Genomic DNA, 12218 nt, shown 5'->3' on the forward strand with positions numbered 1-12218 from the left:
ATGGAAAGAAAAGTAAAATGTCTTTGTACATTATATACATTTATTTGTCACTTGTATGTAGTGGTTTTTAAATTATCACTATCTTTGGATTTTTTTGCCTGTATATAATGGTAAATATTTTTGAGCTGGGATTGAATTTAGAGGCTATTGTTGTCTTACTAAAATTAACATAAGTAAAATCATATATCTTTACTTAGGATTCAAAACATACCTGATAAAGGAATTTTCTACTTCTACAAAAATAAGTGCAAAAGTCCATATTTAGAAAAAGTATTAGCAGTGCAATAGTTTGGCAAGTGATATTTCCATTACTATTATTCAAGTTCCTATATTTCATTTTAAAATAACATGTCAAACTAAAATAATTCAATTTATTTATAAGCAAATAAAACATGAATCTATTTCATTCCAGAAAATAGAATATCTGAGAATTGGTTAAAGAGTAGTAAATTATTTATTTTTCAGTTGTTAATATTCATTGGCCTTCATTTTTTAGTTAAACTTCATTTTGAAATAAGTATAGATTAACTTAGTTATAAAAATGATATAAAAATGAGAGAGAGAAAGGTCCTATGTACCTATTACCTAGTTTCTCATAACATATTACAGAATCACAATACAATATCATAACTAGGATATTGACAAGATTAACATGGAAAGTCAAGATACAGAAGATTTCCATCACCACAAGTATCCCTCATGTGACCCTTTATAGCCACTCACTCTCCTCCCAGTTCTGCCCCCTCATTAGACCCTGGCAATCATTAATCTGTTCTCCATTATTATAATGTTACTTCAGGCATGTTATACAAATGGAATCATACAATAAGTAACCCTTTGGTACTTGGCTTTTTAAAATTCAGCATAATTCTCTGGAGGTATATCCAGGTTGTTGTGCGTGTTATCAGTTAGTTTCTTTGTATTGCTGGCTAGTAACGTGGTGTGGATGTACCAGAGTTTGTTTAACCATTCACCTGGAGAACATCTGGGTTGTTTCCAGTTATTGGATATTTTACATAAAGCTAATATAAACATTAATGGACAGGTATTTGTATGAACAAAAGTTTTCATTTCTTTGGAATAAATGCCCAGGAGTTCAATTGCTGGGTAGTATGATAGCGTTAGTTTTTAAAGAAACTGTTGAACTACTTTCCAAACTGGCTGTACCTTTTACATTCCCACCATCATATATGACAGAGCCAGTTTCTCCTCATCCTCTCCAGAATTTAGTGATGTCACTATGCACTATTTTATGTTAGCCTTCTGGTAGGTGTGTAGTAATATTTCAGTATGGTTTTAATTTGCATTTCCCTAATGGAAAATGACGTTGAATATCTTTTCATGTGCTTGTTTGTCTTTTGCTCATTTTATAATTAGACTTTTTGTACTCTTGAGCTTTACATATATATATATATATAATCTTCTAAAACCAATCCTTCCTTGGATATGTTATTTGCAAATATTTTCTCCTAGTCTGTAGTTTGTCTTTCATCCTCATAAAAGGGTAACAGAGTAAAAGTTTTTAATTTTAATGAAGTCCAGTTTATCAATTGTTCCTTTTACGGATTATGCTTTCAGTGTCAAGTTTTCAAACTCTTTGCCTAGCCCTAGATCCCAAAGATTTTCTCCTACGTTTTATTCTAAAATTTTTGTAGTTTCACTTTTTACATTTAAATCATGGTCCATTTGGAGTTAGCTTGTGTATAAGGTGTGAGGCTTAGATCAAGATTCTTCTTTTTTTTTTTTTTTACCTGCAGCTGTCCAGTTGCGTCTGCGCTATTAGTTGATAAACCTATCTTTCCTGCATCGAATTGCTTTCACACCTTTGTCAAAAATCAGTTCGACATTGAATAGGCATTTCTCCAAAGAAGACATACAAATGGCTAACAAGCACAAGAAAAGATGCTCAACATAGTTATTTGAGAAATGCCAATAAAAACCACAATGAGGTACCACTCTGCAGATACTAGAATGGCTGTAACTGAAGTGGTGATGAAGATGTGGAAAAATTGGAACGCTCATACATTGCTGGTGGGAATGTAAAATTGTTCAGCTACTTTGGAAAACAATTTGACAGTTCCTCAAAAAGGCATATAGGATTACCATGTGACCCTGTAATTCTACTCCCAAAAGAATGAAAAACAAGTATTCGAGTACATGTTACATGCATGCTGATAGCATCAGTTATTGGACATTTTACATAAAGCTAATATAAACATTAATGGACAGGTATTTGTATGAACAAAAGTTTCCATTTCTTTGGAATAAATGCCCAGCCAAACTGAAAGAGCCCAAAGGTGTTCATTATCAACAGATGAGTGGATAAGCCAATTGTGGTATATACATACAATGGTATATTAGGTAGTCATAAAAAGCAATGAAGTATTGATACGTGCTACAATGTGGATGAACATCCAAAATATGCTGAGTAAAATATACCAGACACAAAAGGTCAGCATGTTGTATGATTCCATTTATTCCAATATCCAGAATAGATAAATTCATACAGACAGAACAGATTGCTGGTTGCCAAGGGCTGGGGGAAAGGGATGAGAGGGAGAGACTGCCTAATGGCTAAGGAGTTTTACTTTGGAATGCTGGAAATGTTTTGGAACTAGATAGAGGTGGCAGTTCTACAACACTATAAATGTACTAAATGCCACTGAATTGTTCAATTTAAAATAAATATTTAAATTTTAGCAGAATTAAAAAAAAAACAGTTGGAGATTTCTGTGGACCTTTTTTTATTATTATACTTTAATTTCTAGGGTACATGTGCACAACGTGCAGGTTTGTTACACATGTATACATGTGCCATGTTGATGTGCTGCACCCATTACATTAGGTATATCTCCTAATGCTATCCCTCCCCCCTCCCTCTACCCAACAAGAGGCCCCGGTGTGTGATATTCCCCATCCTGTGTCCAAGTATTCTCATTGTTCAATTCCCATCTATGAGTGAGAACATGTGGTGTTTGGTTTTCTGTCCCTGCAATAGTTTGCTTAGAATGATGGTTTCCAGTTTCATCCATGTCCCTACAAAGGACATGAACTCATCCGTTTTTATGGCTGCATAGTATTCCATGGTGTATATGTGCCACATTTTCTTAATCCAGTCTATCATTGATGGACATTTCAGTTGGTTCCAAGTCTTTGCTATTGGGAATAGTGCCACAATAAACATACGTGTGCATGTGTCTTTATAGCAGCATGATTTATAAGCCTTTGGGTATATACCCAGTCATGGGGTTGCTGGGTCAAATGGTATTTCTAGTTCTAGATCCTTGAGGAATCACCACACTGTCTTCCACAATGGTTGAACCAGTTTACAGTCCCACCAACAGTGTAAAAGTATTCCTATTTCTCCACATCCTCTCCAGCACCTGTTGTTTCCTGACTTTTTAATGATCACCATTCTGACTGGTGTGAGATGGTGTCTCATTGTGGTTTTGATTTGCATTTATCTGAGGGCCAGTGATGATGAGCATTTTTTCATGTGTCTGTTGGCTGCATAAATGTCTTCTTTTGAGAAGTGTCTGTTCATATCCTTTGCCCACTTTTTGATGGGGTCGTTTGATTTTTCCTTGTAAATTTGTTTAAGTTCTTTGTAGATTCGGGATATTAGCCCTTTGTCAGATGGGTAGATTGCAAAAATTTTCTCCCATTCTGTAGGTTGCCTGTTCACTCTGATGGTAGTTTCTTTTGCTGTGCAGAAGCTCTTTAGTTTAATTAGATCCCATTTGTCAATTTCGACTTTTGTTGCCATTGCTTTTGGTGTTTTAGACATGAAATCTTTGCCCATGCCTATGTCCTGAATGGTACTGCCTAGGTTGTCTTCTAGGGTATCTATGGTTTTAGGTCTAACACTTACGTCTTTAATCCATCTTGAATTAATTTTTGTGTAAGGTGTAAGGAAGGGATCCAGTTTCAGTTTTCTATATATGGCTAGCCAGTTTTCCCAGCACCATTTATTAAATAGGGAATCCTTTCCCCATTTCTTGTTGTTGTCAGATTTGTCAAAGATTAGATGATTGTAGATGTGTGGTATTATTTCTGAGGGCTCTGTTCTGTTCCATTGGACTACATCTCTGTTTTGGTACCAATACCATGCTGTTTTGGTTACTGTAGCCTTGTAGTATAGTTTGAAGTCAGGTAGCGTGATGCCTCCAGCTTTGTTCTTTTCCTTAGGATTGTCTTGGCAATGTGGGCTCTTTTTTGGTTCCATATGAACTTTAAAGTAGTTTTTTCCAATTCTGTGAAGGAAGTCATTGGTAGCTTGATGGGGATGGCATTGAATCTATAAATTACCTTGGGCAGTATGACCATTTTCACGATATTGATTCTTCCTATCCAAGAGCATGGAATGTTCTTCCATTTGTTTGTGTCTTCTTTTATTTCATTGAGCAGTGGTTTGTAGTTCTCCTTGAAGAGGTCCTTCACATCCCTTGTAAGTCGTATTCCTAGGTATTTCATTCTCTTTGAAGCAATTGTGAATGGGAGTTCACTCATGATTTGGCTCTCTTTTTGTCTGTTATTGGTATATAGGAATGCCTGTGATTTTTGCACATTGGTTTTGTATCCTGAGACTTTGCTGAAGTTGCTTATGAGCTTAAGGAGATTTTGGGCTGAGAAAATGTAGTTTTCTAAATATACAATCGTGTCATCTGCAAACAGGGACAGTTTGACTTCCTCTTTTCCTAATTGAATACCCTTTATTTCTATCTCCTGCCTGATTGCCCTGGCCAGAACTTCCAACACTATGTTGAATAGAAGTGGTGAGAAAGGGCATCCTTGTCCCAAAAACCCAAAGGGAATGCTTCCAGTTTTTGCCCCTTCAATATGATATTGGCTGTGGGTCTGTCATAAATAGCTGTTATTATTTTGAGATATGTCCCATGAACACCTAATTTATTGAGAGTTTTTAGCATGAAGGTTGTGAAATTTTGTGGAAGGCCTTTTCTGCATCTATTGAGATATACATGTTGTTTTTGTCTTTGGTTCTGTTTATATGATGAATTACGTTGATTGATTTGTGTATGTTGAACCAGCCTTGCATCCCAAGGATGAAGCCAACTTGATCGTGGTGGATAAACTTTTTGATGTGCTGCTGGATTCGGTTTGCCAGTATTTTATTGAGGATTTTTGCATCGATGTTTATCAGGGATATTGGTCTAAAATTCTCTTTTTTTGTTGTGTCTCTGCCAGACTTTGGTATCAGGATGATGCTGGTCTCATAAAATGACTTAGGGAGGATTCCCTCTTGTTCTATTGATTGGAATACTTTCAGAAGGAATAGTACCAGCTCCTTTTCCTCTGGTAGAATTCGGCTGTGAATCTGTCTGGTCCTGGACTTTTATTGGTTGGTAGGCTATTAATTATTTGCCGCTATTTCAGAGCCTGTTATTGGTCTATTCAGGGATTCAGCTTCTTCCTGGCTTAGTCTTGGGAGAGTGTGTCCAGGAATTTATCCATTTCTTCTAGATTTTCTAGTTTATTTGCATAGAGGTGTTTATAGTATTCTCTGATGGTAGTTTCTATTTCTGTGGGATCGGTGGTGATATCCCCTTTATCATTTTTTATTGTGTCTATTTGATTCTTCTCTTTTTTCTTCTTTATTTGTCTTGCTAGTGGTTTATCTATTTTGTTGATCTTTTCAAAATCCAGCCCTGGATTCATTGATTTTTTAAAGGGTTTTTTTGTGTCTCTATCTCATTCAGTTCTGCTCTGATCTTAATTATTTCTTGCCTTCTGCTAGCTTTTGAATGTGTTTTCTCCTGCTTCTCTAGTTCTTTTAATTGTGATGTTAGGGTGTCGGTTTTAGATCTTTCCTACTTTCTCTTGTGGGCATTGAGTAAATTTCCCTCTACACACTGCTTTAAATGTGTCCCAGAGATTCTGGTATGTTGTGTCTTTGTTCTCATTGGTTTCAAAGAACATCTTTATTTCTGCCTTCATTTTATTATGTACCCAGTAGTCATTCAGGAGCAGGTTGTTCAGTTTCCATGTCATAGAGCGCTTTTGAGTGAGTTTCTTAATCCTGAGTTCTAGTTTAATTGCACTGTGGTCTGAGAGACAGTTTGTTATAATTTCTATTCTTTTACATTTACTGAGGAGTGCTTTACTTCCAACTATGTGATCAATTTTGGAATAAGTGTGACGTGGTGCTGCGAAGAATGTATATTCTGTTGATTTGGGGTGGAGAGTTCTGTAGAGGTCTGTTAGGTCCACTTGGTGCAGAGATAATTTCAATTCCTGGATATCCTTGTTAACTTTCTGTCTCGTTGATCTGTCTAATGTTAACAGTGTGGTGTTAAAGTCTCCCATTATTATTGTGTGGGAGTCTAAGTCTCTTTGTAGGTCTCTAAGGACTTGCTTTATGAATCCAGGTGCTCCTGTATTGGGTGCATATATACTTAGAACAGTTAGCTCTTCTTGTTGAATTGATTCCTTCACCATTATGTTATGGCCTTCTTTGTCTCTTCTGATCTTTAGTGGTTTAAAGTCTGTTTTATCAGAGATTAGGATTGCAACCCTTGCTTTTTGTTTTCCATTTGCTTGGTAGATCTTCCTCCATCCCTTTATTTTGAGCCTATATGTGTCTCTGCACATGAGATGGGTCTCCTATATAAAGCACACTGTTGGGTCTTGAATCTTTATCCAATTTGCCAGTCTGTGTCTTTTAATTGGAGCATTTAGCCCATTTACATTTAAGGTTAACATTGTTATGTGTGAGTCTGATCCTGTCATTATGATGTTAGCTGGTTATTTTGCTCGTTAGTTGCTGCAGTTTCTTCCTAGCATCATTGGCCTTTATAATTTGGCATATTTTTGCAGTGGCTGGTACTGGTTGTTCCTTTCCATGTTTAGTGCTTCCTTCAGGAGCTCTTGTAAGACAGACCTGGTGGTGACAAAATCTCTAAGCATTTGCTTGTCTGTAAAGGATTTTATTTCTCCTTCACTTATGAAGCCTAGTTTGGCTGGATATGAAATTCTGGGTTGAAAATTCTTTTCTTTAAGAATGTTGAATATTGGCCCCCACTCTCTCTGGCTTATAGAGTTTCTGCCGAGAGATCCACTATTATCTGATGGGCTTCCCTTTGTGGGTAATCCGACCTTTCTCTCTGGCTGCCCTTTACATTTTTTCCTTCATTTCAACTTTGGTGAATCTGACAATTATGTGTCTTGTAGTTGCTCTTCTCGAGGAGTATCTTTGTGGTGTTCTCTGTATTTCCTGAATTTGAATGTTGGCCTGCCTTGCTAAGTTAGGGAAGTTCTCCTGGATAATATCCTAAAGAGTGTTTTCCAACCCGGTTCCATTCTCCCCGTCACTTTCAGGTACACCAATCAGATGTAGATTTCATCTTTTCACATAGTCCCATATTTCTTGGAGGCTTTGTTTGTTTCTTTTTACTTTTTTTCTCTAAACTTTTCTTCTTGCTTCAATTCATTCATTTGATCTTCAATCACCAATACCCTTTCTTCCAGTTGATCGAATGGGCTACTGAAGCTTGTGCATGCATCACGTAGTTCTCATGCCATGGTTTTCAGCTCCATCAGGTCATTTAAGGTCTTTTTTACACTCTTTGTTCTAGTTAGCCATTTGTCTATTCTTTTTTCAAGGTTTTTGGCTTTTTTGCGATGGGTTCGAACTTCCTCCTTTAGCTCAGAGAATTTTGATCGTCTGAAGTCTTCTTCTCTCAACTCATCAAAGTCATTTTCCTTGCAACTTTGTTTCGTTGCTGACAAGGAACTGCATTCCTTTGGAGGGGGAGAGGTGCTCTGATTTTTAGAATTTCCAGCTTTTCTGCTCTGTTTTTTCCCTATCTTTGTGGTTTCATCTACCTTTGGTCTTTGATGATGGTGACGTACAGATGGGGTTTTGGTTAGGATGTCCTTTCTGTTTGTTAATTTTCCTTCTAACAGTCAGGACCCTCAGCTGCAGGTCTGTTGGAGTTTGCTGGATGTCCACTCCAGACCCTGTTTGCCTGGGTATCAGCAGCAGGGGCTGCAGAACAGCGAATACTGCTGAACAGCAACTGTTGCTGCCTGATCGTTCCTCTGGAAGCTTTGTCTCAGGGGGGGTACCCACCCGTGTGGGGTGTCAGTCTGCCCCTACTGGAGGTACCTCCCAGTTAGGCTACTCGGGGTTCAGGGACCCACTTGAGGAGGCAGTCTGTCCGTTCTCAGATCTCAAACTCCGTGCTGGGAGAACCAATACCCTCTTCAAAGCTGTCAGACAGGGACATTTAAGTCTGCAGAGATTTCTGCTGCCTTTTGTTTGGCTATGCCCTGCCCCCAGAGGTGGAGTCTACAGAGGCAGGCAGGCCTCCTTGAGCTGTAGTGGGCTCCACCCAGTTTGAGCTTCCTAGCTGCTTTGTTTACCTACTCAAGCCTCAGCAATCACGAGCGCCCCTCCCCCAGCCTGGCTGCCACTTTGCAGTTTAATCTCAGACTGCTGTGCTAGTAGGGAGTGAGGCTCCGTGGGCATGGGACCCTCCCAGCCAGGTGCGGCATATAATCTCCTGGTATGCTGTTTGCTAAGACCGTTGGAAAAGTGCAGTATTATAAGGGTAGGAGTGACCCGATTTTCCAGGTGCCATCTTTCACAGCTTCCCTTGGCTAGGAAAGGGAATCCCCTGACCCCTTGCACTTCCCGAGTGAGGCAATGCCTTGCCCTGCTTCAGCTCATGCTCGGTGGGCTGCATTCACTGTCCTGCACCCACTATCTGACAAGCCCCAGTGAGATGAACCCAGTACCTCAGTTGGAAATGCAGAAATCGCCCCTCTTCTGCATTACTCACGCTGGGAGCTGTAGACTGGATCTGTTCCTATTTGGCCACCATGCCTGGCTAATTTTATAATTTTAGTAGACATGTGGTTTCACCATGTTGGCCAGGCTGGTCTTAAGCTGACCTCAAGTGATCCGCCCGCCTCAGCCTCCCAAAGTGTTGGAATTACAGGCGTGAGCCACCACGCCCCGTCTTGTGTGGGTCTGTTTCTGAGTTCTCTGTTCTCTTCAGTTGATCTCTATGCCTATCCCTCTGTCTATACTATATAGTCTTGATTACTATAGCTATATAATACATCTTGAAATAAGGTAAATTATTTCCTCTTACTTTATTCTTGTTTTTCAAAATCATCTTAGCTATACTGGTTCCTTTGTCTTCCCATATAAATTTTAGAATTATCTTGTATATATTTGCCCCCCCCCACCCAAAGAAAACTTACTAAGTTTTACATAGGGATTATATTAAAGCTGTATATCAAAATTGGGATATCTTTACTATGCTGTCTTCCAATCCATGAACATGATATGTTTCTCCATTTATTTAGATCTTGTTTTATTTTTATTTAATTTATTTATTTATTGAGACAGGATCTCCTTCAGGCACCCAGGCTTGAGTGCAGTGGCACAATTACGGCTCACTGCAGCCTCAACCTTCTGGGCTCCCACCTCAGCCTTCCAAGTAGCTGGGACTACAGGCGTGGACCACCACACCTGGCTAATTTTTAAATTTTTTGTAGAGACAGGGTTTCACCATGTTGCCCAGGCTGGTCTTGAACTCCTAAGCTCAAGCAACTCACCTGCCTTGGCCTCCCAAAGTGCAGGGATTACAGGCAGGAGCCACTGTGCTGGGCCCAGATCTTGATTTTTTTTTAAATCAGCATTTTCTAGTTTTCACTATGCAAGTCCTATACATGTTTTGTTAGATATTTTCACTGGGTCTAGCATTCTAGATTGACAGTTCTTTACATTCATCACATAAAAAATAATGTGCCACTTCCTATTATCTTTCTCCTAGCTAGCATGGTTTCTGATGAAACATGTGCTGACATAGTTTGAGTACCCCTTAACTGAAATGCTGGGGACCAGAAGTGTTTCCAGTTTCAGATTCTTTCAGATTTTGGAATATTTGCATATACAGAATGATATATCTTGGGGGTGGGACTCAAGTCTAAACATGAAATTCATTTATGTTGCATATACACCTTATACACAAAGCCTGAAGTTAACTTTATTTTTCCCTTGGGGATATTGAATAAACTGTGTTTGACGTGCCTGCATTTTGACTGCAACCTGTCACATGACAACAGGTGTGTTATTTTCCATCTGTGGCATCATGTTAGTACTCAAGAACTTTCAGAATTTAGGCTGGACATAGTGGCTCATGCCTGTAATTCCAGCACTTTGGGAGGCCAAGGCGGATGGATCACCTGGGGTCAGGAGTTCGAGACCAGCCTGGCCAACATGGTGAAATCCTGTCTCTACCAAAAATACAAAAAAAAAAAAAAAATTAGCCGGGTGTGGTGGTGGGCGCCTATAATCCCAGCTACTTGGAAGGCTGAGGCAGGAGAATCGCTTGAACCGGGGAGGCAGAGGTTGCAGTGAGCCAAGATCACACCACTGCACTCCAGCCTGGGTGACAGAGCAAGACTCCATCTCAAAAAAAAAAAAAAAGTTTCGGATTTTAGAGCATTTCAGATTTTGAATTTTCTTATTTTTATTTTTTGAAACCGGATCTTTCTCTTACCCAACCTGGAGTGCAGTGGTGCGATCATAGCTCACTGTAACCTCAAACTCCTGGGCTAAAGCGATGCCTCCCTCAGCCTGTAGCTGAGACTACAGGCACCACCATGCCTGACTAAATTTTAAATTTTTTGTAGAGATAGAGTCTCACTATGTTGTCCAGGCTTGTCTTGAACTTCTGGCCTCAAGTAATCCCTTCACCTCTGCCTCCCAAAGCACTGGAATTATAGGCATGAACCACTACATGCTGCCCAGATGTTGGATATTCTAATTAGGTATGCCCTGTACACTAATTTTTTTCCCCTATAGGTAAGGTGTGGCTTTTCTCTGACTGCTTTTCAGACTTTTCCCTTGTATTTAGTTTTCGGAAGTTTGATTATGATGTGTCTTAACATGAATTTCTTTCTGCTTATCTTGTTTGGGGCATGCTCAGCTTCTTGAATTCATAGGCTTATGTCTCTTGGAAATTTGGGAAGTTTCCAGCCATTATTTATTTGAGTACTTTTTCAGTCCCACCCTCTTTCTCTCCCTCTAATACTCCAATAACATGAATCTTTTGTTATAGGCCAGGCTTGCTGGCTCATACCTGTAATCCCAGCACTTTGAGAGGCCAAGGGAGTTTCAGAGCAGCATAGCAACATACCAAGAACTCATCTCTAAAAAAAAAAAAAGGATTAAAAATAATAATTCTAAAATGTCAGCCACCTTAGTAGGACATTTTTGTATAATGTCATAAGACTCTAGATCTTACTTGTAATCTGTTTTACCTAGCTTTTATTGGCATTGCTCTGCCAGCGGAAGTAGGGATACCACCTCATCATGCCTGGTGGAAGTAGAAGTCCAGGCTTCCCAGTTGGCTTCCTGTGACACCCAAAGGCAGGGAGCTTCTTGACTCTATTTTGAGGAAAAACAGTGTACATAGTTGATCAAACGTGAATTACTGTTGATTTTCATGATAGAATAGCCGCTTAAAAGAAGAACAGATTTGGCACATACGGCATCTACTAAAGGAACTGAGTGAAGAGAAGGCAGAGGGATTGCCAGTTGTAACAAGAGAGGATGTTGAAGAAGCAATGAAGGAAAAATGGAAGTTTGAAAGAGACCAGGAAAAAAACTTGAGAGGTGATTTAGGAACATAGAAAACTATCATAGAGTTGTGCCAAGCTATTTCTTGAATATATTAATGCTTTATTCTTCCAATATGTTCAAAGTGCTGTGAGTGTATTTTAAATGGCATCATTACCACCACAACCACAAACACATGTAGGTAAATGGGCAGGAGAGGGAAATAATAAAGTGAGTAGAGGTAATGAAGCCAAACAAGGAGGTGGAAGAAGGGTAGTGATCAAAAACAGATGAAATTTATCTGACTGTTTTTTGAGATAGGGTATAGTTCAGTCACCCAGGGCTGGAGTGCAGTGGTGCAATCTCAGCTTACTGCAATCTTAACCTCCCGGGCTCATGCAGTCCTCCCACCTCAGCCTCCCAAGTAGCTGGGACTCCAGGTGCACATCATTATGCTTGGGAATTTTGTTCCTTTTTTGTAGAGATGAGGTCTTGCTATGTTGCCCAGGCTAGTCTTGAGCCCAGCCTGGGCTCAAGGGACAGTCCCACCTCAGTCTCCCAAAGTTCTGGGATTACAGGCATGAGCCACCATGCCCGGCCTCATCTGACTCTTACAACAGGACAG

The 12218-nt window shown here is 39.4% G+C and overlaps 1 protein-coding gene across 2 annotated transcripts in view; it reads left to right on the top strand.

Annotated features, from left to right (window-relative positions):
• Window positions 1–12218, top strand: part of CCDC83 (coiled-coil domain containing 83) — a 71606-nt gene that overhangs the window by 16182 nt on the left and 43206 nt on the right. For both annotated transcript variants that reach the window (XM_008020391.3, XM_073020084.1), the window contains exon 4: window positions 11488–11650. In XM_008020391.3, coding sequence (XP_008018582.1) covers window positions 11488–11650 — 163 coding nt within the window. The remainder of the gene's footprint in view (window positions 1–11487; window positions 11651–12218) is intronic.

This window comes from Chlorocebus sabaeus, chromosome 1, assembly GCF_047675955.1.
Source record: "Chlorocebus sabaeus isolate Y175 chromosome 1, mChlSab1.0.hap1, whole genome shotgun sequence".
Lineage (NCBI taxonomy): Eukaryota > Metazoa > Chordata > Mammalia > Primates > Cercopithecidae > Chlorocebus > Chlorocebus sabaeus.